Here is a 25755-nt window from a genome sequence, read left to right on the forward strand (position 1 = left end):
GATTAGAGTTTTGATGCATGGGCCCACTAAAGAGCTAATTATAATAGTATTATTATTATTTAAATTCCACATCTTAACTCTTAAAAGAAGTATTTATCTCAATATTTTTTTCTACTACTAATTTGTCCCATCAGTCTTACTTTCTGATATTCATTTGCATTCTATAAATTAGAGAAACTTATGATGAATCTTCCTATCTAGGCACTTAAAAATCAGTAGACCTGAGTCTGTACCCATGCTGTGTATGTTACTTATAATCTATGTGGCCTTGAATATAAATCTAATCTTTTTTTGGCCATCATTTCAGAAATACAGATTTTCAAATCTGGACACACAAATAGCATAAGGGAAGTGGGGAGACAGACATCTGGTTAGCAAATTGAAACACCTCAAATACAACAAAATATATAGTAGCAATCCAAAAATATTAATTATTATTAACACTAAACTTACGTTAGAGTAAACATAGACAGAGCCTTTATATGTTGTGTTTATAGATATGAGGAAGTTAAGAATTGGATTATTTTCATAGATGTAATTTGAATTTTATTTCTCTTTTCATTGAATCACTTTGTTTTCATCATGCAAATAATACATGTTCTTACTGGCTTCACAACTGGCAGTAGAAACTAACGACATATGATCTGAATGTAAAATGTAAGCGTATTTCATTATTGTATAATTTTGCTTTTTCTGTCCTCATCATCTATATATTGTATGTTTGTGTGTGTTCACTGAGGAAAGAGAACAGTTATAGTATTTGTGACTTTTCATAGCATTATGATGTCTTGGATATGACATGCTAGTTATTAGAATAATTAGATATAAAAGAGAGAAAAAGAGAGAGATTAAAAATCTGTTCAGAATGCCTTGCATATGTGAACTGTTCTAAGCCTGTAAGAGTGAAACAGAGGATTCCTGCTTAAATCATTTCAAGGTCACTAGGTTGGAAGCCCATATGGACCAATTAGTTTTACACCATGAAAAAACAATGTTTTCCAGGCATAGACTGTACCTCTTGCCCTGGTCAGCTGTCTCCAGAAAACCTTATGTATGTCACAGAGGGAACTCTTAAAAGAACATCCATGACTCAGCACAAATTAATACAACTGCTGGATACAGAAATACTTCATCCATACTGATGGGGTTAGCAGCATACCTGATTATGTGCAAAGGATACGTAATTCCAGACAGGGCCAAACATTATTCCAGAAATGTCCTTCATAATGCAGAGGAGGATCTCAGAGTGTTTTGTACCATGGACTACGTTGATAATCCATTGCCAAATGAAAAGTTAAATGCATAAGATAAACTGTTCAATATTACTAAGAAAATCTAGTATATTATTTTAATAGATATTAATATATTAAAAATCAAATATAAGTAGTTTTTTAAATCAATATATTATATGACATTACTTCCCTATGGGTTTATTAATTATCATAATTTCTCATTAATCAGCAGAAATATTTCAACAAATCTTCAATATAAATAATATGAAAGAAAATATATTGTATTATTTCTTGGTGAAAAGTCATCCCAAACAATATCACTGTAGTCTGTTACCTACCTTTTGAACAGATGAAAATGTTAAATTGCATTTAGAAGAAAGTGAAAACAAATTATCTTCTGGAGGCTGAATTTCTTTCCTCATGTTTTAACAGAGGTCTCTAGCGGAACTATTTATAAAGTACTGTCACCATCTCATCTAGAAAAGCACACCAAAGTTTAATATCAAATATTTTATTCTCATTTTAATTGATTTCAAAATACAACTATTCTCACAATGGGGAAAACATATCAACAAAAGTTAAAGACAGAATTTGAATTCATTTAACAAATGTGGATGTGATTAAATTATATCCATGTTTTCTCATAAAAGTTGGATGGGATTTTCTAGATGTGAATTGTGGTGAAACCTTTCTTTAAATTAAACCTTCAGATACACATATAATAAAATACATTTTTTAAGAAAACAGTCTATTTTTCTATTCACAGCATGAACATGTAAAGATTTCCTAAGAAAATGTATTAGAAATAGAATTTATTCAATTTCTTAAATTTAAGGGGAGAAAAAAGAATATCTATACATAATATAAGAATATGAATTTTACTTGAAAAACATTTTTGTTTAAATAATATTGAAATTCCATAGCTTCTAAAATATTGCAGTGAAATTTATTAATTCTGTTATTTTTAGTAAGCTTTTGGGGACTTTCATTGGTAATAAATATAACTAGTAATTTTATTTAGAATTATGATTTATTTGGGAATTGTCTACATTTCTTTTGAGTGCACTAACAAAACACCATAAGCTCAATGTATTATAAGCAAGGAACTTTTATTTCTCACAGTCCGGGAAGCTGGAAATGCCAAGAGTCAGACAACTGTAAATTTGGTGTCTAGTGAGGGCCCACTTCCTCACAGAGGGCACTGCTTTCTTGCTATGTTCTCACAGGGTTGAAGGTAGAGCAAAGGAGCTCTCTAGAGCCTTTTCTGTAAGGGCATTAACCCCACTAATGAAGGCTCTGCCCTCTCCCCTTATCACCGTCCAAATGCCACATCTCTTAATACCATCACCTTTGGGGTTAAATTCAACATATGATATTTGGGGGGTACAAAAGCATTCAGATAGTAGCAGAGACTTAATCATTAGTGTAAAATGAAAAGAAAGAAGAGAGGAAGATCATATGTCTAGTTCTTTTTTGGGGTTACTATTTCTTCTGTCTTTTGTTTAAATATTTATCAGTGGTACACTAATCTCCATTTTTAATTCTCTGACTAAATGTATTCAAACACAATTCCTTGTCCTGTATTCAGTAAAAATTACAATAATTTATTGCAAATCATTTTTCAAAATATACACTGGGTTTTAAAACAGGAGACTGAAGCAGTTAAGCCTCTGGATTTTCATTTCCTCATTTATGTTTTCAAACGGACTTTTAAAGAATTTCTTCTTTATATAATGATATTTGTTAGAAAGAGAACCCTATATATTGCATGAAAAGTGAAACTCCAAAAAGACAGCATGTCATAAAGTTTTTAATTTTGTTTTTTTTTTTTTAATTTTAGGCTGAACAAGACAATGGTCATCCTCTTCCTGCCTTTGCTAGTCTACACATTGAAATACTGGATGAAAACAATCAAAGCCCATATTTTACAATGCCAAGTTATCAAGGCTATATTCTGGAATCTGCCCCAGTGGGAGCAACCATTTCGGACAGTCTCAATTTGACCTCTCCTTTAAGAATAGTAGCTCTGGACAAGGACATAGAAGATGTAAGTTAAATACATGTTTTGCTCTTGTTTATGTAACAAATCTCATGTTATATTTCCATTAATAGGAAATATGACAAAGATATGGCTATATAAGTTAGAGAAGAGAGAATAAAAAAGTCACTATAAGTGAGTTTTAGTGTTATGATTTAATTCCAAAACAAGGATATTTTTTAAAAGTATGTTTGAATTCAATAACTATTCCTTTTCAGTTTGCAGACTTTCAGTATATGCAAGAAAATGAATGCTTTACTTGATGTTTATTAAATGATGAGGGCGATATTTTAATTAACATGTTGAGAACTATTTTATATAATTGTTGATAACGCAAAAACAATGGTATTACTGCATGAGTAAAAAATCATGACGACATCCCTAGATTTTTATTCTGGGACTTCCCTTCAAGTTTGAGGGCATCGTTATTAAATAAACTATATTTGAGGCAGCTGACCCATTCGTGTTTCTGCCAATGACTGTGTGGATGCTAACACTTCACTCCACACATCATTGTCCTCAGTGTTGCTGGAACTCACACTACCTACATGAGTAAGAAGTGGTCCAGGCAGAGCAAGTTAGAACGCTTTACCTCCTTAGCCAGAGTGAATGTTGGAAAGGGACAGAAAATCTATACCAGGCTAGCCAGAATCCTCTCTGGAATTTACAATGGAGAACAAAAGTCCTGAAAGACTTTGGCATCATGTATTAGAGAAGTGGAAATCAATCTGAAGCGTGTGTAGACACATTTGCTGACATCATGAGAAAGCCAGTTATCAGTGGGAGGGAATGAAGCCTGAGAGATACATACAGAAAAGAGAGTCCCATTGAGTCCCTCTCTTTTAAGTTAGAAATTCCCCAGAGGTATTCTAATTCCCAAAGATTTTCCTTTGATTTTGTGAACTACCACAGTGTCCTCACTGCATAAATATGTATACAAATATTTTGTGTATGTATTTAAATAGATATACACAGATATATATACGTGTGTGTGTGTGTGTGTGTGTGTGCGTGTGTATATATATACACAGGTATATATTTTATATATAAAACAGCAAGTAAGAAATTTAACTATGTTTGGATTGTAAACATAAGTGTATGTAAAACATAGCTGGATTTCTTACTTGCGGTTATGTAAGTCCTGACTCGGCCATTTCTCCCTTAACAGTGCTTGCTCTTAGATAGACATTTTTGTGAAGACAGAGATACTTTGTAACTGTACTGTCCAGTATAGCAGCCACTAGCCTTGTATGGTGGCTATATATTCAGTACTTAAAATTTTACCAGACTAAAAATATGACTTTTAAATTTTGCTCAGTATATTGAAATTGAATATATATAGTCACATGTCACTCATAAGGCAGCACAGCCCTAGAATGTCCCCTAATAATCTCATTACACATAGCTTCAGAATAACTTTTAGAAATTAAGAAGGTACTTCCAGGTTATTTTTCTTTCTATATAAATTATGTGACACTCAGTTGAGGCTATGACAATTCTTGTGGGCAATTCGCCTTTTCCCATCAGCTGTTTTATTTTATTCTTTCATTTCTCTTTGCTTTGTTTTCTTCTTCCATTCCAGCTTTTTGTTTTTATCTTTTCTGATCTCTCACATTTCATTTAGTGTCTTAAACCACAAGTTTTAACAGTATCTGACTGTCATTGAGTTGTCAGTACATGTCAAATAAAATAGTAAATACTTTTTTCTTCCATTAATTCCCTTAAATCTCACAACAAACATAATAGATAGAATTATCCATAGTTCAGAAAGGATCATTAAAGCTATTTTAAATGCCTAACCATGATCACAGGGTTAGTACATAATAGAGATGGACCTTAAGCCAAGGTTTATGGAAAACAAAGTTCTCAATTTTAAGCACTCTGTATTGTATATACTTTGATCATAGTCTGACTCTAATGATAGCCGAAGAATTCTTTAGGTTCTCTTCTTAGAAATGTGAACATATTAAAGTATACCCAGTTCCATATGCCAGCCAAGAGAATGTAGGGATCCTCTGAAGTATAGCGGGTTTCATGAGTCACAGGAAAAAAGCCTTTATTTTTTTAATCGACACTAGAAAACACCCAGAGTCATCTTAATAAGTTTAATACAGGCTGAGCAAATGTATTTTGTAGATCTACTGATGTCCCACACATTTTAGTGTAAATTTTGTTTTTTAATTCAATACATATTCATATTTTAAGTAGTGACTAATCAATTTGAAAGTGTATGATAGCTTAGGTCATACTTTAATATATCTAGTGGTTAGAAAAATTCAAATCTTAAAGTGATGTAGTTTTAAGTTTACACAATACCAAAATGTATATATTTATACTTTCTTAGTGTATTCAGATTTTAATGGTTATATACTAAGCCCCATGCTTGGCTGTGTGCCCCCATACTTGTCACGACTGCCTTTAAAATTGTGTTCCATTAACTTTGTAAAAGAAAATAGTACTCACAGGTCATTGATGAAATAAAATGGAGAGAGCTCAAGGGTCTAAAACCTTTGAGAAACACTACTTATAATTCAGCTCCTGGAGAGTTACAGTGCTAGTTAGTCTATGAAATGTTCCGACGTGTTTTTAAGGTATGTGTTCTCGGGGGTCTGGGTTTTGGATTTAGACAGAGCTTGCTTTGACTCCGGGTTCTATCATGTAACAGCTGTATAACATGGTGAGTTTCTTATTCATGAGGTTATTAGTTGTCTTGTCCTCTTGTCCAGTCATCTGTAAGGTGGCAGTCATTGCTGCCTTGGCATGTGTCTTTAGTTGGCACTGGTAGGAAAGGGCGTGGAGAGGAAATTTCCCTGCAGTGATGCCATGTCCATGGAGAGTGGCATGCTTCCTAACTTTTGCAGAAGTGTCATGTAATTAATCAGCATAGTTAATCATTTGTTTATTACTTAGACTGACCCTTTTTCTAAAATAATCTATGGTGAGTGACTGTCAGCAGGTGCCCAGAAAGTGAACAAGTATGCCTAGTCCCCTAGTGATAAAAGGTTTTAAAATATCATATGTAGTTTCTATACATAAAATAAAAATAAACTCATAGAATATTAGAAATACTTTAAACTTCCTATACTATATGAAATCCTCCTCTAAAACCCATTTGCCAGAAATTAATAGGTGTTTTATTGTGCTATGCAACCTAGAAATCTAGAAGTCTTGCTTGATTTTTATTTTCTTTGCCCAACTAAGAAATCTTCCAGATCTTCCTATTCCGTCCCGTAATTGTTTCTGCAATCTCTTTTCTTCTTTCTGTCTTTATAGTCACCACTCTATTAGTCTGTTATTAGAATTACTTCCTGATCTTTTTGTTTTCTTGATTTCTTACTCAAATCCATCTTCTGCAGGGCCGTTAGAGTGATTTATTCAAAAACTCAAATCTAACATCTACCTATATTCTTCCGTCCCTCCTTTCTCTTTTTTCCTCTTTCATTTCTTTTCCCTCCTTCCCTCCCTCTTTCTCTCCTTCCTCCCTTCCCCCCACCCCCCGCCTTCCTTCCTTCCTTCCTTCTTTGCCTTTCTTTTCTTTCTTTCTTTGACAGAGTCTCTCTCTGTCGCTCAGGCTGGAGTGTAGTGGCACAATCCAGGCTCACTGCAACCTCTGTCTTCCAGGGTCAGGTGATTCCCCTACCTCAGCCTCCCAAGTAGCAAGGATTACAGGCTTGTGCCACCACACTCAACTGATTTTTTTTTTTTTTTTTTAGAGAGACAGATTTCACCATGTTGGCCATGTTGCTCTGAAACTTCTGACCTCAAGTGTTCTACCCACCTCGCTGGGATTTACAGGCATAAGCCACCATGCCTGGCCCACATTTCTATCTGATGTAGTTTTCGGACACTTAAAACTTTAAGCTCATGCAGTTTTCTGTATCTTGATACCTGAACATTTTTGCAGCCTGAATTTCAGAAACTTCCTAATTTACCTGTAACATTTGGCAACTGCTTGTAGTTTCTTCCAGTTGCCAAACTACATCTTGTCTAATTATGTTTGCTCGTTACATGTTCTAGGCTTTGAAATCTTTCAGCTTCTGTTGAATGGGCTGTCTTGGGTAACTTATACTCAGTGTTTAGAGCTCAGCTCAGGCATTCCTGTATTCAAGAATCTTTCCACGGTATTCATTATCCAATTTTAGTTGCATGCCTCCTCTCAATGCATTTCTCTAATGCTATACTTCTAACTTGAAAATATTGTCTTTCTCCCTCATTGAGTTTACATCTGTTCAGGATAGGTCCTATCTTACCAACTTATGTATCCCGAACTAACACAGTTTCCAGCAGTTCATATGCTTTAGTAATTCTTCAATGAACTCATAAATCCAGTTATTATTGAATGAATGAGGGTATCTAACATATGCTTCAAGAATCCTAATGAGGTTGCATTAAGTATTTTACAAGATGGCCCATCCCATGTTTGAACAACTCTAATTCTTAGAAAGCTGTTCCTCATACTGAATTGAAACCAGTTTTCTTGTAACTCATCCATTATTCCTCAAATCTTCCATTTGCCAGCACACAAAATAAATCTATGAAATAGTCATTAATATATTAGAAAATGGATTTATGTCCTTCTAAATCATCTATTTTTACAGACCGAGCACCATTTAATTTTATGTAGTAAATTAGTTCATTTCTGGGATTGTCAAATGATCTGTATTACCAAAGGAAAAGTTTAAGGTCTTTTTAGTTTATGGGCACAAATTTTACTACATGGTGAAATAGTGCCACTCTGAGCTGGGTGTGGTGGCTCATACTCTTGTAATCCCAGCACTTTGGGAGGCTGGAAGATTGCCAGGAGTTCCAGAGCAGCCTGGGCTACAGAGCGAGATGCCATCTCTACAAAAATAATAATTTTTTTTTAAAAAAGCTTAGCCTGGCATGGTGATGCATGCTTGTAGTCTCACTAATTGGGAGGTTGAGACTGAAGGATCATTTGAACCCATTAGTTTGAGGCTGCAGTGAGCCATGATTGCACCACTGCACTCAGACTAGATGACAAATTAGGACCCTGACTCAACAAATTAAAACAAAATCCTGTTGCTTTGGAGCGTCAGAATTAGTGACAATAATCATTATAGGGATAAACTCCTTGAGAGAGAAAGGGAGACCTGCCACCTCATACAATATCAGCATAGTATTAGAGAATAAGCCTCGAGCAGAAAAGGGGAAGTTGTCATTGCAGGGGTGGGCTCATGAGTTTCAAGTATAGCTATTCCAGATGGTAAGTGCCAAGAAGGGGACAAGTTTGGATTAATTTTCTGAAAATTTAAGTATTTTTTCTCCCTTTAATTTAGTGGAAAGTGAAACCATGTTTTGAGAAACAATAGCCAGGGACTGGGCGCAGCGGCTCAAGCCTGTAATCCCATCACTTTAAGAGGCCAAGGCAGGTGGATCATGAGATCAGGAGTTCAAGACAAGCCTAGTCTAAATGGTGAAACCCTGTCTCTACTAAAAATACAAAAATTAGCTGGGCATGGCAGTGTGCACCTGTAATCTCAGCTACTCGAGAGGCTGAGACAGAATTGCTTGAATCAGGAAGGTGGAGGTTGCAGTGAGATGAGATCATATCAGTACACTCCAGCCTAGGCGACAAAGTGAGACTCGGTTTCAAAAAAAAAAAAAAAAAAAAAAGTAGCCAGGAATGTGAGTTGTGGTATTATTCATAGTGTAGATTTTGAATACAAAAGAATGCCAAGGACCACATTAAAACTAAAAAAGAAGAAAGCAAAAATATTTACACCCGTGTTCCTTTTTTATAGCTATACAGATGTAGACATACACACACACACACACACACACACACACACACACACACACACACATAAATGAATCATATTGGTTTATACAGCATGCTTTTTAGAGTACTTGTACCACATCATAATTTAAAAATAACCCACAATATAAGTAGACTAGGTAAGGCACAAGGTTTTTAAGAGGTATGTCTGAGACCACCGGGCTTTCAGTGTCAGAGATGCTAAAAGTTGATTATTGAATTATGATTATAAAAAAGACAGGGGATAATAATAAAGATTACCCATTTGGCTTATAGAAAGATACTTATTTATTTATAATTTTATGTAAATTTGTTACCCTGTATAAAGTTATTAATTTTAATATGAGATATCGTTGATATTTAATTCAATATACTCATAAAGCTGTTAAGTATTTATATGCTTCATAAATATTTTTATCCCATTATATGTGGGTCATGATACTAAGGAAAATTGTATAATGTGAAAGAAGTTATTAGTTCAGTATGCTGGAAGTGGTTTGCTTTTCCTTCATATGTGCAGTTGTGATCATTTGCAATATTTATTTCATGTTTAATTTGCATACAGGTTCCACCCGATGGAGTTCCTGTAGGTACTAGGTGTTAAGCTTGTGATTGTTCTTTTGTTAATTGCTGTGGTTAATTTTCTTGTTCTTTTTCACTAAAACATGTAGGCATTACTTCATTATAACTTATAAGAATATTTACAACTACTTTATATAAATTTAAATGTACTTCAGGATATTTACAACTACTTTATATAAATTTAAGTATACTTCATTGGTTTAGAATTTAAATATATTTTAAAGTTAAAAAAGGTAAAAATATTTACATAATCTATTAGTTATAGTACTATAAAATTTTATAAAAGATTTATCAATTGAGACAAAGACTGCTTAATTATTAATGTTTTCTGAGTCTACGACAAACTCTGGCAATTTATCATAGCATTCTTTCTAAAACATTGTAAGTTTTTTGAACCACGTATTTCAGGCAACTACTGCCAACTAATTAAAACTGGCTGAGGAGATAAAATTTTTTGTCATTTTTTTGTTATGCATTGTCATTTATATGTATACATATACATATAATATGTATACATATACATATGTATACATATATGTGCACATATGTATATATGTCTGTGTTGTGTGTCTACATACGTGCATGCATATAGTCTTGTGTGTTTGTGATGTCATATTTTTATTCCCATTAGAAAATTGGTGTTTATTCAGTAAGACTCTTATATTTGATTGTAGTTTTTAATATGATAGAATCCTTATTTTACATTCATATGTTTGTTTACCCATGTGTTTGCATATGCATTTATTTTCACGTTTATTTTCTGTTTTGATGTGTGCATGTCAGAGCTTATTTTATCCTCTCAGAAAATAATATGCAGATAAGTGAATAAATATATCATACTTTTGGTGTATACTGAATGGATATTTTAGGGTAAAGTAAATATTACCTAATGTCAGGGGAAAATTAACATTTTTTAATCAACTCTCTGTGTACCTATTGATTTAACACTTAAATTCATTTTAAGTAAACTTACAAACATGACAGCTAGCTCAAATCTATCCCTTTTGGAATATTAAGCCTGAGCATTATTTGTCAGTATACATCCTAGTCTTTGAAACTTATAAGCTATTAACTCTAGCATGATTAAAAGTGTCACAAATGTACAAATGTTGACTCAACTTACTCTTTAGGAATTGCAAAATTCAAATATAGTTATGAAATTCAAACTGTGTATCAGTATGCACTTGATAAGAAGGAATTTTGGTTTATAAATAGATTTAGAGAAGGGTATTTGACTTCAAACTCACGTTGTTCCTTACCAAAAATTTGATAGGCCTTTCTTATGAAGAGTAGCAAAACCTGTAACTCTAAATAATGTGAATCAAAACAATAGATTAGTTGGTACTGATATGTATCTATTAACATTTTATGTTGATATAACATAAATTTTTTATAAAACTCATAAAATGATATGCTGTAATATTTTGAATATAAATATACAATATTTGAACCTTGCACTATTTTTGAAAACAAATCTAAAATATTAAGAATTGAGTTAATTTGTTGGAAATTTCCAAATCTGGCTTCCTAAATTTTTGTACTTAAATTAACACAAGGATATTTATCAATAGCATTTATATATAAGATTATTATTTTAAATATATATATAAATGTGAATGTTATATTTTGATCAGAGATTAACTATAAATGACATGTTAGAATGAGCTATAACATGCCATGTATAGTGCTAGTTTTTTGTAATACATTATTTTCTTTACAAAAAACAAATACACTGTAGTTCTGAGAAGTGTTATCTTTCTCTAGCTAGTTATTATTAAAACACTTTGCCAGGCATGGTGGCTTACACTGTAATCCCAGCACTGTGGAAGGCCAAGGTGGTGGATCATGAGATCAAGAGATTGAGACCATCCTGGGCAACATGGTGAAACCCCATCTCTACTAAAAATACAAAAATTAGCTGGCCATGGTGGTGCATGCCTGTAATCCCCACTACTGGGGAGGCTGAGGCAGGAGGATCTCTTTAACCCAGGTTGCGGAGGTTGCAGTGAGCCGAGATTGTGCCAGTGTACTCCAGCCTGGGAACAGAGGGAGACTCTGTCTCAAAAATAAAACAAAACAAAAGCACTCAAGAAGCTGAGACAGTTAAATTAGCAAAATATATTATTGTTAATTTATAAATATTAATTTGTTAATTTATAAATTAACAAAAGATCTTTAATGTTTCTGGTTATCCAATATGAGGAACTTTGTTTACAGAGTATGGCTGTGTGCATTATCTTCAAATAAAAAGCATTTGACAAAACCTTGAGGCTTTCTTGAAAGTGATAAAAAGTAAGTAGTACCTGTGACACAACATTTTATACTACAGTCACCCTTGGACACACTAGTCTACAACTCAGTACTGCAATATTGTACTGTCAAAATGACACACACAAAAAATCCTTAAAAAGGTGTGGTGAAGGTATGAGTGAATATACATAACAAATTTATTAACAGAGGTTACATTTGAAAGGAAGAAAATAAATTGAAAGAGAATTAAGGTATAAAGGAAGAAGAGAATGATGGAACAAAAGGAAGTAGAGAATGATATGAACAAAAGGAACAAAGTAAATATTTGGTAAGCAAGTTAAATAGCAAAGCTTCCTCAGCTTGCATTTAGGGCTTAAATGTCTGAATGAATAAGACATGTCACATGGTACCATTGTTGGGACATTTAGAGAAGCCTATATGTACTTAAAAGCCCAGTGATTAGGTAAATCTGGGATAAACACAAAACTAATGACAGACATTCATACATATATACCTTCTCTTTGACTGAACTGCATGTTAACTAAAAGTTGTGATCAACTTTAAAGTAATAATTGAATTTAATTGAAGTTCACTCTAAAGTGTAAAATAACAAGAATCCTTAAAATATAATTCAAAAATAGACATGTATTTTCTAATGGGCTTTTAGAAATTAGCTAATTAATTAATTATTGAGACAGAGTCTCACTCTGTTGCCAGGCTGGAGTACAGTGGCATGATCTCTGCTCACTACAACCTTCATCTCCCAGTTTCAAGTGATTCTCCTGCCTTTTTAGTAGAGATGGTGTTTCACCATGTTGGCAAGAACGGTCTTTATCTATTGACCTCGTGATCCTCCAGCCTGGGCCTTGCAAAGTGCTGAGATTACAGGTGTGAGCCACCGCACCTGGCCAAATTATCTTTGAAATTAACTAATGTTAGATTTTTTAGAATATCCCACTTTTTAGGTATATTGACTAATTGGTCTATTAGGTTTAATAATAAACCTAATAGGTTTATTATTATTATTTTTCACAGAACAGGGTGGTTTATTATTTCAGTAGCAAAGAGCTGAAAAATGTCAGGTCCCATAAAGGAGCAGAACCTGATCCAGAGCCTACAGTGCTCTCCACCCCACAGGGGTGCAGGCTGGGCCAGGCAGGCCTGAAGGCAGCAGGAATTGGAGTAAGAGACTGTGCCCACTGAGAGGTTCTGCTGGGTGTGGGTTGGTGGGCATGAGATGACGCAGTGTAAGGACCAGGTAGGGGAAACCTGGTCAGGTCTTGTTGAGTGTCCAGAGTGGATCCAGAAGGTTGAGTGGGTTGTCAGAGGGCCGGAGTCCAATTAGACTCATGACACTGAAATGAAAACAACTGAATTGCCTGTTTGAAAATGTCAATGTGAGAAGACACTTGAACTTTTTCTCAATATTTTTTATCATTTTATAGTCAAGACACCAATTGGAATTATTATCTATAGTATTTCTTGTTGTTCCAGGATATGTGTGGCTTTTAGTGACCTTAAGTCTAAATCCTGAATGTAGAAGCTACAGAATGAGATTTATGAATACATAACTTGTTTTAGGTTCGAATGAAACCTATTATTTCACTACACATATGAAGCTTTTAAAAGATGGGCAGATTATATTGTGGATCAAAATTTGTTCACATTTTATTATAGTAGTGTGTGTTACAACTATTGTATTTTACATATGAATTTTGCAAATATGATTCAAAAAATTATTAAATTCATATCATGGTATGCATACTTTAAAATGTACTATAATCAAGAAAAACACCTTACCTCCCTGTATCGCTTCTTTTTCTCTTTTTCATAGCCTTCCTAATAGTCTGCTCCTTCAATATTCCTCGTCTTTGCTCCACCTGTCTGTCTTTCCTACTATGCAGACATCAATGCTAGCCTCCCTACTTTATATTACTGCTCTTTCTCTAAATTCAGAGTATGATGTCTTCTCTTTCAGGGTGGCAATGAAATTGCAAAGGGTCTTCAGTGCTAAGTTGATTATCTCTCAGACTTTAATTTTTAAATCCCTTTCTTTTTAAGTCTATATATTTTTCTTGACTTTTATATCACACACATTTGCTAAATTTATGCATATTTTGAATCAAATCTGAAATATTTTAATTAAAATAAACATGGTCCCATTTGGTGAATTTTTACAGCATTAAAGAAAGAGCAGGCATGATATTTATAGGTAATGAATAATACATAACCAATTTTATTTATATTTGCATATAAGATCAAGATAGTGATATGCATATATACAGTTTATTACTACAAATGCAGTAATTATAAAATCTTATTGCAAAAATTTTGAACTGCAATTTTCTTTTCTTGCTTATTTCTCCAGTCCAATGCTGTTTTGGAAAATATTGATAATAAATAATCACTGAGAATGTATTTAATTGGGAGTTTTTCTATTTGTTCCGATTTTCTATTATTTTTTCTTTTTTCCCCCACATTAATTATATCTGTGTGTATTTCAGTATTTTGTATTCTACAATATAGGTCACCATCTTTTGAAGAGTTTAGCTCATTTATGAGTAAATATCTAGTTAGTGTTTATCTTTAGAAATTCTTAATACTTTTAGGTGGATTTTTGCAATAAATTTCAAATATTAAATTCTAGGTAATGAACTAATAGCTACATTATTTATTCAATGTTTGAAGCAATGCCCTTTTTTTTTAATAGACAAAAGACCCAGAGCTTCACCTTTTTCTGAATGATTACACCTCAGTCTTCACTGTCACACAGACTGGTATTACCCGCTACCTCACCTTACTGCAGCCAGTGGACAGGGAAGAACAGCAAACGTACACCTTTTCGGTAAAGAGATTTTGTATAAATATGTGTATGTATGTATGAATGTATGTATGTATGTTTGTATGGAACTGAAAGCGGTGTCTGGTTAAAACTGGAAAGGTCAATGACTTGGTGGAAAAATACATTATTTTCAACACCAGAGAGAAGATCAGTGAAAAATTATTTACATGTCTCTCTCTTTTGTTTGTCATTTGTGTAGCCATATTTACATTCCTCCTCACAGAAGAAAAAAACTTTTCAAAATATAACAAGAAATTGAGAATTTTAGTCTTTACCAAATAGTCATAATTGTCTTAAATTGAAATATAAAGAATTATTTCCTAACCGTTTTGGTTGTTGTTTTTGAATTTTAATTTTGTCATAGGGTTGAGCTAGTGGTTCTCAAGAGGAATAATTTTTTCTTCCAGTGAACATGTAGCAACATCTAGAGGCATTTTTGTTGTCACAATTGTGTAGAGGTACTATAGGCATCTACTATATAGAAATAAAGGATACTGCTAATTATAATACACAGACAGTCCACCATAATAAAGAATTATTTGTCCCAAGGTGTTAGTAGTGCTGAGGTAGGTAAATCATGGGTTAGGCGAATCAAGGGAGAAAAAAGTAAAGGTTATTAAAGTTGTGTTTGTAAATATTGATCATGAGATAGGAAAATACACACACACTTAAACACATACATACATACATATGCACACTCACACATAAATAAAAAGAATGGTTGGGTTGACAGTTGAATAAAATGTAAGTTCTAATTATATCACAATTTTTGAATCAGACATAGGAGAAAGATGAGGTAAGGTAAAGTATCAGTTAAGCAAGATATATAGAATTTATTTCTGAAGAAACCTACACAGAAAAAGATCAAGATTTCCAGAAAAGTTTATGTGATGGTTAAAAGTTAGATAAAAAATTGACTTAGACAAAGATGGTAGTGCCTTAGCATTAATTTTGTCATTGTTAAAATGTTGACAACGTATAAAATACCACAGTTAACTGGTACCAACTAGTCCTTTGAATATTGGTATTGGGTAAATTACCATAATACAATGTGTTTCTAGGACACCTACCCTCTTAATGGTATAAACATATTGATTGTAAAAGGAACTGTTGTATTCAAAATATGCAAATACAAATAATATTTTCCAATTAAGTTGTATAGATTAAATTGTAGTTAACCCTTACCAGTCAGCAGTGTTATTTGCCCACTTTAAATGATATTTTGTGTATCTTCTTATATAAAATATGCTTGGAATTGAATACCTTAAAACAAAATCTTCAGTACCTCTTAACACGTTAGAACACTTTTAATATATGTAGTATTACGTTTTTATTACCTCATTTTATCAACAAAACATTTTGCACCCTTTAAAATTCTAAGATTACCTGTAAGAAACTTGTTAAACTGTAAGAGTAAATTCTGTATTGCTTATATTTTGCACAACGTCTCTATTAAGGGTATTTTTCTACTCCCAAAGATAACAGCATTTGATGGTGTACAAGAAAGTGAGCCAGTCATTGTCAATATTCAAGTGATGGATGCAAATGATAACACGCCAACCTTCCCTGAAATATCCTATGATGTGTATGTTTATACAGACATGAGACCTGGAGACAGTGTCATACAGGTAACTACTTACGTAATATGAGGGCATTCTCAAAGCAGTTATTTACTTGGGTATCATACAATGTGTTCATTAAGAAATTACATAAGAAAAATTACTTTCATACTGTATAGCATAATTAGCTTAAAATACCTTTAAATTTTTGTTACTTTCCTAAAAAGCATATATCTCTCAGGATTCTAAAGGAGATTTAACTGGTTCTTTGAGGCAAACATAGCTATTTGACTAGTTTATACTTGATTTTACAACGTTTAATATGTGAAATGCAATTTTGAATATACTGAATATATAGTTAAATCATCGGATTACTTTTTACTGCTGTAGAAATTGATGAAATTTTAATTGGAGATACATATAAAAAACTGATATAGTCAATTGGTGGATAATCCCATTAGATATTGGTTACCTGGATAAAATATAATCATTACAGCAGAGAAAATTTAAATTAGATAGTAAATGGTAACTTTGAACGCATAAGTCATGCAACACCTTTCTCCTGATTTATCTTATTTTTACCATTAACTGTGTGTATTACATTTAAATAAATTATTTCAAACACACACACACACACACACACACACACACACTTTTTTTCTGTATATTTTTTCCTCTCTCATCAAGATCATATACTCTATAATAAGTGAAATTATCTTATTCTTTCCCTCACTTCAAATTGAAAACTCAGGTGTTTTGCAACTTTGGCTGTCTTGTTTGCCACTGTAATACCAGCATATGGCAGACGTATTAGTCATACAGTAAATATTTATTCCAAGGATAAATCATGACCAGCTTTGCATTAATTGTTAATTAAAATTAGAAATTATTCAATGATTTTTTTATTTATGAATTAAGATATGCTTTCTTGAGTTCTATAGAAGGGTGACTTGATAGCCAGGGTATTGGGAATTCAATGAAATGTTTATTCCATGTGTAAATATCGTCTGCTCTGTATATGATAAAGAGGAAAAAAAATGTTTCTAACTGCTACAGTAAAGTTTTAAATACATTGGTGAGACGTTGACCACCACCACCAAGGTCTGGCCTGCAGACCCTGACTCAACGACGGATGAATGAATGCACTCTCAAACTATGACAGTGATTAAAGTGGGCTAGGGATGGTCATTGGCTGCTTTCAGAGGCTGTCTACCACCAATTGACCAAGGCTGTCTTTTCATCCTTACATTTATTCAGTAAAAGATTTTATAAAAGTGGCTCTAAGTCAACACTCTTGTGGATAATTAACATGGTTAAAAGAGTGGTTTTACTAATAATAAAAATTTTAGGTTCTAGGCCCACAATAAATACTATTAACAGGTAATTCCCTTTAGTCTCCCTCTGAGGGTGTCATCCAGCACAAAGTTTACAGGAGTAAACAGGGGTGTGAGGTAGACAGACTTAAACTGGGAAGGCCTTTTGTTGTCCCTATCTCTTCCCTCACATAATGGACAGACTGCTTTGAACCTGTCTCAATAAAACCTTTCAGCCTTCCCAAAGGATTGAAACTAATCTATAAATTTCTCTGACAATTTTCTGGTATTTTGCCAGCCACCCCAAGTGAATCTCAACATACTGGCATGGTACTTGTCACATTAATGAAAGTAATGTGTTTTAAACCATTTGATTTCAGGGCAGAACTATAACTAGTTTATTTCTGTATCAGTGGCATCTTTATCTGTATTTCTTGGCATATAGTAGATGCTTAATATAGTAGTTGCTGAAGGCAACAAAAGACACTGAGGACTACTATGGAGAGAGAGGGAGAAGGGGCAGTGGTTGAAAAACTAATTATTGTGTACTATACTTAGTATCTGGGTGACAGAATCCATCATACCCCAAACCTCAACATCATGCAATATACCCAGGTAATAAAAGTGCATATGTACTCCCTGAATCTGAAATAAAAGGTAGAATTATAAAATAAAATATAGTATAGCTCCTTAATAAATACTTAATTGAGGATGAAAGAAAGGAAGATGCTTAGACAAATAATGAATGAATGAATGAATGAATGAATGAAGATATGAAAGAATGGGAAGCTTTAGATACATGGGTATCAGTTCTAGGCAATTGATGAACCATGAGAGCTACATTTTTCTTTACTGAAGCACCTTTTCACGGATAGAAAAGTCATAGTTTATAAAAATAAAAGAATGACAATTATTGTCATGTTCTTATTTAATTAGACCTGATTTTCATCTCTATAATTACATAATTGGAAATGAAAGTAAGTTTACACAGAAAAACAGCCATCAGGGAATTACAAAGTATAACTAAGGAAATCATAGCAATTATGTGGTGAAACTGTATCTAAAAAATGTTTGCCTTAGGGGATCAAAGGCTTATTTCTCTTTGGAGTTTACAAAAGTTAATTTCTCTTATCTATCTCTTTGTAAAACAGATATTTCCTTGCCTTTAAAGACTTATATTTTATTTATTTCCCTGAACTATTTAGATTATGAAGCTAGATTGTTGTTTGTGTCTGCATGCCTGCAATTTTTGAAATTCTTTGAAGGTCCTCAAATGAAACTTTATAATTGGTATTTTAAGGTTATTTCTGGTATGTGATAGAAGAATGGTCTTGCTGTAAAACATCTTCCAATAACCTAGACATAAAACACATTAGTTCTCATTGAGAGAATATATTTGAAACAAATATTTGATAAAGAACTCTGATCTACCTATACCTTTTAAGAGTCATGACACAGGTCCCTATGCTATACCTCATCACAACCCTGCCTTTCCCCATTGACCAGAAACAGGATACATCAGTTTACTTGGTATTTAGTAAACTGACATCAAAAAGACTTAGTGTCTGAAACAAAAGTGACAATGAGTACTTTCAGGAAAAGAGACACTTGGGTAACAGGTTTTAATTATTGTCATTTTCAGTGTAGCCATAGGGCTATTTTAGCCTGATTTGAGTTCATACTCAATTATTTAAGTACAATTTATTTTTCTTATTAAGTATCTACTCTTTCTACAAGGAGCATATTGGTTGGTTATAAAGTTTTAACCAGATCCTTGTTATAAGTTCTCAGTTATAAATTGAACTTCTGACTTGTTGTATGTCTCTTACACTGGATTTTTGCAAAAAGGACTGGAGTGATTATCATGCATATAGGTCATGAACAGCACTTAGAGGAATGCTGCCTTAAAGAGGCAACATCTTCCGTAACTGGAGCTGAAGTATAATCACACCATCTTTCATAACTGGATCTGAAGTATAATCACGTTGTTAACACATATTTTGTTTAAGGGGAAATTACTGCATGAGAGTATTTTATTTTTCATTCCATGTAGACCATTTTATGAGATATCAATACAGCGTTATAGGCGGACTCTAATAAATACCATGCTCCATTGTTTAAGCTCTCCACACATTACTAGTTTCCTTGAAATGACAATTACTCTTAATAAAATATACAGATTTTAATATTTGGAAGATGTAGATTTAAATACTAGTAGCTAGCTATCCAATTCTCCATAAACACTATTCCTAAACATCTCCAATTCACTTTAAGTGTGATTCTCAATAACTGAATATTAGCATTCTACCTGAGGAACTTTTAAAATATTAATACCGGCACTTCATTCTAAGATATTTTTATTAAATGATTTGGCCACCCATAACAGAGTAACTTAGATTTTATTTAAGAAAATGAAACAGTTCTTATATACAGCCAATTTTGAGAATTACAGCTTTAAACCACAACAGTATTTTAAAAGAACCACTGAGTAATTGTACTTCTTAAGTCTTTAAGACGGAGTCCCACAAAGAGTTGAGTCCTGTGATCCTCACCCCACGTCTTTCCATTTTTCTTGTGGTTTTTAGTTCTCCTTTCCTTCTACGATGTCTCTTATTCCTTTTTCTTGCCTTAGAGTCCACTCCTTCCAATTTATGTTCTCCACCAATTACTTCATTCTTTCACTGCAATAATCTTTTTCTCTCCACTGACTGATTCCTTCCTTTTGCCCAATTCACATTCTTAACATCCGCAGGTTGTGGTCTAATTGCCAATCCCAGATATAATTCTTCAAGCTGCTATCCTACTCTGATTATTATCCTTATTGACAAAAATGTATCCATCTAAGTGCCTGCATATATTCAACCGTATCTGTCTTTATATTTGTATTTATCTATCTTGTCTATTATATAATCTGGGTTTCACTCACATCACACCACTAAAATCATATAAAATTATATAGCCCTTAGTCTATTTCTGCATGTCAAACTTAAAAGTCCTTAATCTTTGTGAAGCTTTCAACAATACCCTTTTATGAAAACATTCTTGTTCCCATCCTACTTCTCTGTTGGCTGAGAGATGTTGCTGGCTCCTTGTTCAATGATCACCCTTTAAAAATTAACATTCTTCAAATATCTATATGTACTTCTTTTCTTTTTCTTCTCAAGTTTTCAGTCATCACCTCTGTATATTCTTGTCTCCCAGAGTTAAATGCCCTATGATGACCACCTTCTGAAGCATCAAGCTGGCCTCCCGGATATCAGCTGGACATGACAAAGTGTGTCTTATACAAGCACTTCAAATTGGACATAACCCAAAATACATTAACTAATCCATTATTTTTCTTTTAATAAACACACACACTCAAAAACATGCATCTAGTCCTGTTGGAGCAGCTATATTGTGAAGCACACCATGAGTCTTTAGGTTCCACAGGCAGCAGGGTAGGCACCTTGCAGTCTTGTTTGTTTTCCCTCTGCTTTACCTGCAAGCATCCAAATTTTTGTTCAGTTTAGACAGTTTCTATTTTAAAATGTATTTGCAGATCATCATTTCCTCTTTTTTGTTAGAGATTTTATTTTATTTTTTTTGAGCAGTTTTAGGTACATAGCAAAATTGAGAGGAAGATACAGTGATTTCCCATATACTCTGTGTCCCCACACATGCATACCTGCCCCATTAACACCCCATACCAAAGTGATGTATTTGTTAGAATTAGCGAACTTACATTCACACATTGTTATCATCCAAAGTATGTAATTTACATTAGGATTCACTCTTGGTGTTTCTTTTTTGGTTTTGTACTAATGTATATTGACATATATTCACCATTTTAGTACCACACAGAGGAGTTTCACTGCTCTAAAAATCCTGTGCTCTGCCTATGCTTCCCTCCTGCTTTCTTCCTTCCTTCCTTCCTTCCCCTGACAATCATTGATCTTTCTGTTTTACCTTTTCCAGAATAACATACATTTAGAATCATGTAGTATGTAGCCTTGTCAGGCTGGCTTATTTCACTTAGTAATACAGATTTAAAGTTCCTTCATGTGTTTTCATGACTTAATAGCCCATCTCTTTTTGGTGCTGTATAGTATTCCATTGCCTAGATGTACCACAGTCTATTTATTCATTCTTCCATGAAAGAATATTTTGATTGCTTTCAAATCTTGGCCATTATTAATAAAGCTGTTATAATCATCCATGTGAAGTTTTTTGCATGGACATAAAGTTTCAACTCCTTTTGGTAAATATAAAGGAGTAGGATTGCTGGATCATATAGAATGAATATGGATGTCTTTGTTAGAAACTGAGAAGCTGTCTTCTAAAGTGGCTGTGCCAGTTTGCATTCCTGTTTCCATCACCACTTCCTTTTACATGCATATGTGCTGCCATCTTTTAGCCTACTGCAGTGGACTATGTTGAGCAATCTGGCTATTTCTCCAGATTTCCTACCACACTGTTCCGACACTGAGTCAGAACCAATCCTCACTCGCCTCCAACACCTACCAGTGGAAGGAACAAAGCTCCACAAATGCAATCAAGGATATCTGTGTAGTACTCTTAAATATATTTGTTTCATCTTCTGCTGTATCCCTTCATGTTATGGGCCTTAAGAATATGTAGGGTTTTGTTTTATTTGTTTTTAATATGGAATATTCTTCCCATCCATAACTATTAAGAGCTCTCTCAGGTTGAAGGTTTGACTCAAATTGTATCTTTAAAAAAAAAAAAAAAAAACATTTAACACACAGTATAATTTTTACCTCTTTAATAAAGCCTTTATTTTCCTAGAAAGTCAGAATTAATTGCTTCCACACACCAGCTATCACTTCTGTCCCCCACATGTTGTATTATGCCTTGCATTAAGGTTAGCTTTTACATGTCTGTTTCCCCTTTTGACCTGTAAATTCCTTTAATACAAAAACTTTTAATGATCTAGCCACCAGTGGTCAGCATAATGAGTTAGACACAGTGGGGATTAAGTTAATATCCATAGATTTTAATTCCCTTGAGTACTGTACCTTCAATCAGTTTAGAAAAAGCCTCATTCTAGAACTATGCTCAATTTGGCTTAAGAATTCTATCACACACTAAGTATCATCTCACATAGATGTTTCCCAAGATAATTTCTAACTTAACAGCTTTAGGCAAGCTACCCCTTCCTGTTTTTAAATTGGAAATATTTTAATTTCTTAGTTATGCTATATCATAGCTTATTGAATATTAAAAAAATTCCAACATATTTTCGTAGCCTAATTTTACAGAAAAATGTGAGTTAATAAAATGATGCATGATTATTCCAAACTAACAAAGGTTTTAAATGACAGAGATGATGTTGAATCCAACTTAAAGACAATGTAATTGGGAACCAGCCTAGCTGGTTGAATACCTTTCTGCCACTTTGTACTATTACATGATATAACCTTCTGTACCTCAGTTTGCTGATCTTTAAAATGGTAATAATAATAGTACCAACCTCATAAGAGTGTTGTGATTATTAAACTAATTATTTAAACTACTACCACATGTATACTTAGCAAATGCTGGATATGTGGTCACTTGCTATTATTATTGTACCATTCTCATTAATTAGGTAAAGTGCTGATTATTAATATTTGTTGCTACCTTATCTGTGTATATCTCTGTGTGTCACATGAGTTATTTAGTACTCTGGAAGACACATGTACATAACATATAAAATTACATATTAAATTCTGCTTTTATAATTTCAAATATTCAAGTTTAAGTTAAAACTATGAAGTATTTTAGTGTCTCTTGACAATTTATTTCACACAAGATTGGGAGTGTTCAGGGTGGTATGAGAGTAGATGACAATTTATTTTAAATAATGATTTTGTCTTCTTTTCTTTGTGTGTATGATGTCATGATTAAAGTTTGAGGGTTATTTTTACTTAAGGTCTTGATGCAGTTCAGTATTTTACCAAATACCAGATAAAGACTTGATAAGAAAAGCTTACAAAAATGTCGACCTATTTTTACATTAGTACACAATTTTAATTTATTTTTGATATTTGAAGCATTTTTTCTAAAAACCATTCTTTTTTTGGAAATACAAATATTTTAATCAGAATCATCAATGATAAATTTGAGAAAATATTTTCTTTTATATATATATATATATATATATATATATATATATATATATATAAAATTGCATTTTAGATTCTGGGGTACATGTGCAGATAATGCAGGATTGTTGCATAGGTACATACATGGCAATGCGGTTTGCTGCCTCCATCCCCTCATCAACTATATCAGACATTTCTCCCCATCTTATCCCTCCAACTTCCCTATTCCCAACTGTTTCTCTCCTATTCCCCCGCAGTGTGTGATACTCCCCTCCCTGTGTCCATGTGTTCTCATTGTTCAACATCTGCCTCTGAGAACATGCAGTGTTTGATTTTCTGTCTTTGTGTTAGTTTGCTGAGAATGTTGCTTTCCAGATTCATCCATGTTCCTACAAAGGTAACAAACTCACTATTTTTTATGGCTGCATAGTATTCCATGGTGTATATGTGCCACATTTTCCTTGTCCAGTCTATCATCGATGGGCATTTGGGTTGGTTCCAGGTCTTTGCTATTGTCAACAGTGCTGCAATGAACATATGTGTGCATGTGTCCTTATAACAGAACGATTTATAATCCTTTGGATATATACTGAGTAATGGGATTGCTGGGTCAAATGGAATTTCTATTTCTAGGTCCTTCAGGAATTCCCACACTGTCTTCCACAATGGTTGAACTAATTTACACTCCCACCAACAGTGTAAAAGTGTTCCTATTTCTCCACATCCTGTCCAGCATCTGTTGTCTCCAGATTTTTTAATGATTGCCATTCTAACTGGTGTGAAATGGTATCAATGTGATTTTGATTTGCATTTCTCTAATGATCAGTGATGATGAACATTTTTTCATATGCTTTTTGGCCTCATATGTCTTCTTTTATAAAGTGTATGTTCATGTTCTTCACCCACTTTTGAATGGGTTTGTTTTTTTCTCCTAAATCTGTTTAAGTTCTTTGTAGATTCTGGATATTAGCCCTTTGTCAGATGGGTAGATTGCAAAAAATTTTTCCCATTCTTTTGGTTGCCAGTTTACTCTAATTGTTTCTTTTGCTGTACAGAAGCTCTGGAGTTTAATTAGATCCCATTTGTCTATTTTGGCTTTTGTTGCCAGTGCTTTTTGTCATGAAGTCCTTGCCTGTGCCTGTGTCCTGAATGGGTTTGCCTAGGTTTTCTTCTAAGCTTTTCATGGTGTTAGATCTTATGTTTAAGTCTTTAATCCATCTGGAGTTAATTTTAGTGTTAAGATGTAAGGAAGGGATCCAGTTTCTGCTTTTTACACATGGCTAGCCAGTGTTCCTAATACCATTTATTAAACAGAGAATCCTTTCCTCATTGCGTGTTTTTTGTTAGCTTTGTCAAAGATCAGATGGCTGTAGATGTGTGGCGTTGCCTCTGAGGCCTCTGTTCTGTTCCATTGGTCTGTATCTCTATTTTGGTACCATTACGATGCTGTTTTGATTACTGTATATATTCTTTTCTTGGCTAAATCTATTTGCATTAGAATTGAAACATTGCATTGACATGTAACTCTAAATTCATATAGGTTATTCATTCATGCTGAAGACTTTAATTAAAGTTTGGTTACATGATCTGGATTTTTTTCAAATGGATAATATTCTCCATTTAAAGAATTGCTTGAATTCAGGAGGTAGAGGTTGCAGTGAGCCAAGATCATGCCGTTGCACTCCAGGCTGGGTGACAGAGCAAGGCTGTGTTTCAAAAAGAGAAAGGAAGAGAGAGAGAAAGAGAAAGAAAGAAGAGAGAGAGAAAGAAAAGAAAGAAAGGAAAGAAGGGAGGAAGGGAGGGGAGGGAGGGAAAAAAGGGAAGAGAGGAAAGAAAGGGAAGGGAGTGAAGGGAAAAGAAAAGAAAAGAATGAAAATAGCAATAGCGACACCGCCCATTTGGTTGCTCAAGCTGGAGAAAGAGTTATTATTTTTTTTTTCTTTTTTTAAGACAGAGTTTCGCTCTTGTTGCCCAGGCTGGAGTGCAGTGGCGCTATCTTGACTTACCACAGCCTCCACCTCCCAGGTTCAAGCGATTTTCCTGTTTCAGCCTCCAGAGTAGCTGGGATTACAGG

At 33.6% G+C, this 25755-nt stretch overlaps 1 protein-coding gene across 1 annotated transcript in view; it reads left to right on the plus strand.

Moving 5' to 3' along the window:
• Positions 1-25755, plus strand: part of PCDH15 (protocadherin related 15) — a 1717060-nt gene that overhangs the window by 1358498 nt on the left and 332807 nt on the right. The window contains exons 19-21 of the mRNA XM_074382505.1: positions 3073-3279; positions 14592-14726; positions 16202-16351. Coding sequence (XP_074238606.1) covers positions 3073-3279; positions 14592-14726; positions 16202-16351 — 492 coding nt within the window. The remainder of the gene's footprint in view (positions 1-3072; positions 3280-14591; positions 14727-16201; positions 16352-25755) is intronic.

Source organism: Saimiri boliviensis, chromosome 12 (assembly GCF_048565385.1).
Source record: "Saimiri boliviensis isolate mSaiBol1 chromosome 12, mSaiBol1.pri, whole genome shotgun sequence".
Taxonomy (NCBI): Eukaryota; Metazoa; Chordata; class Mammalia; order Primates; family Cebidae; genus Saimiri; species Saimiri boliviensis.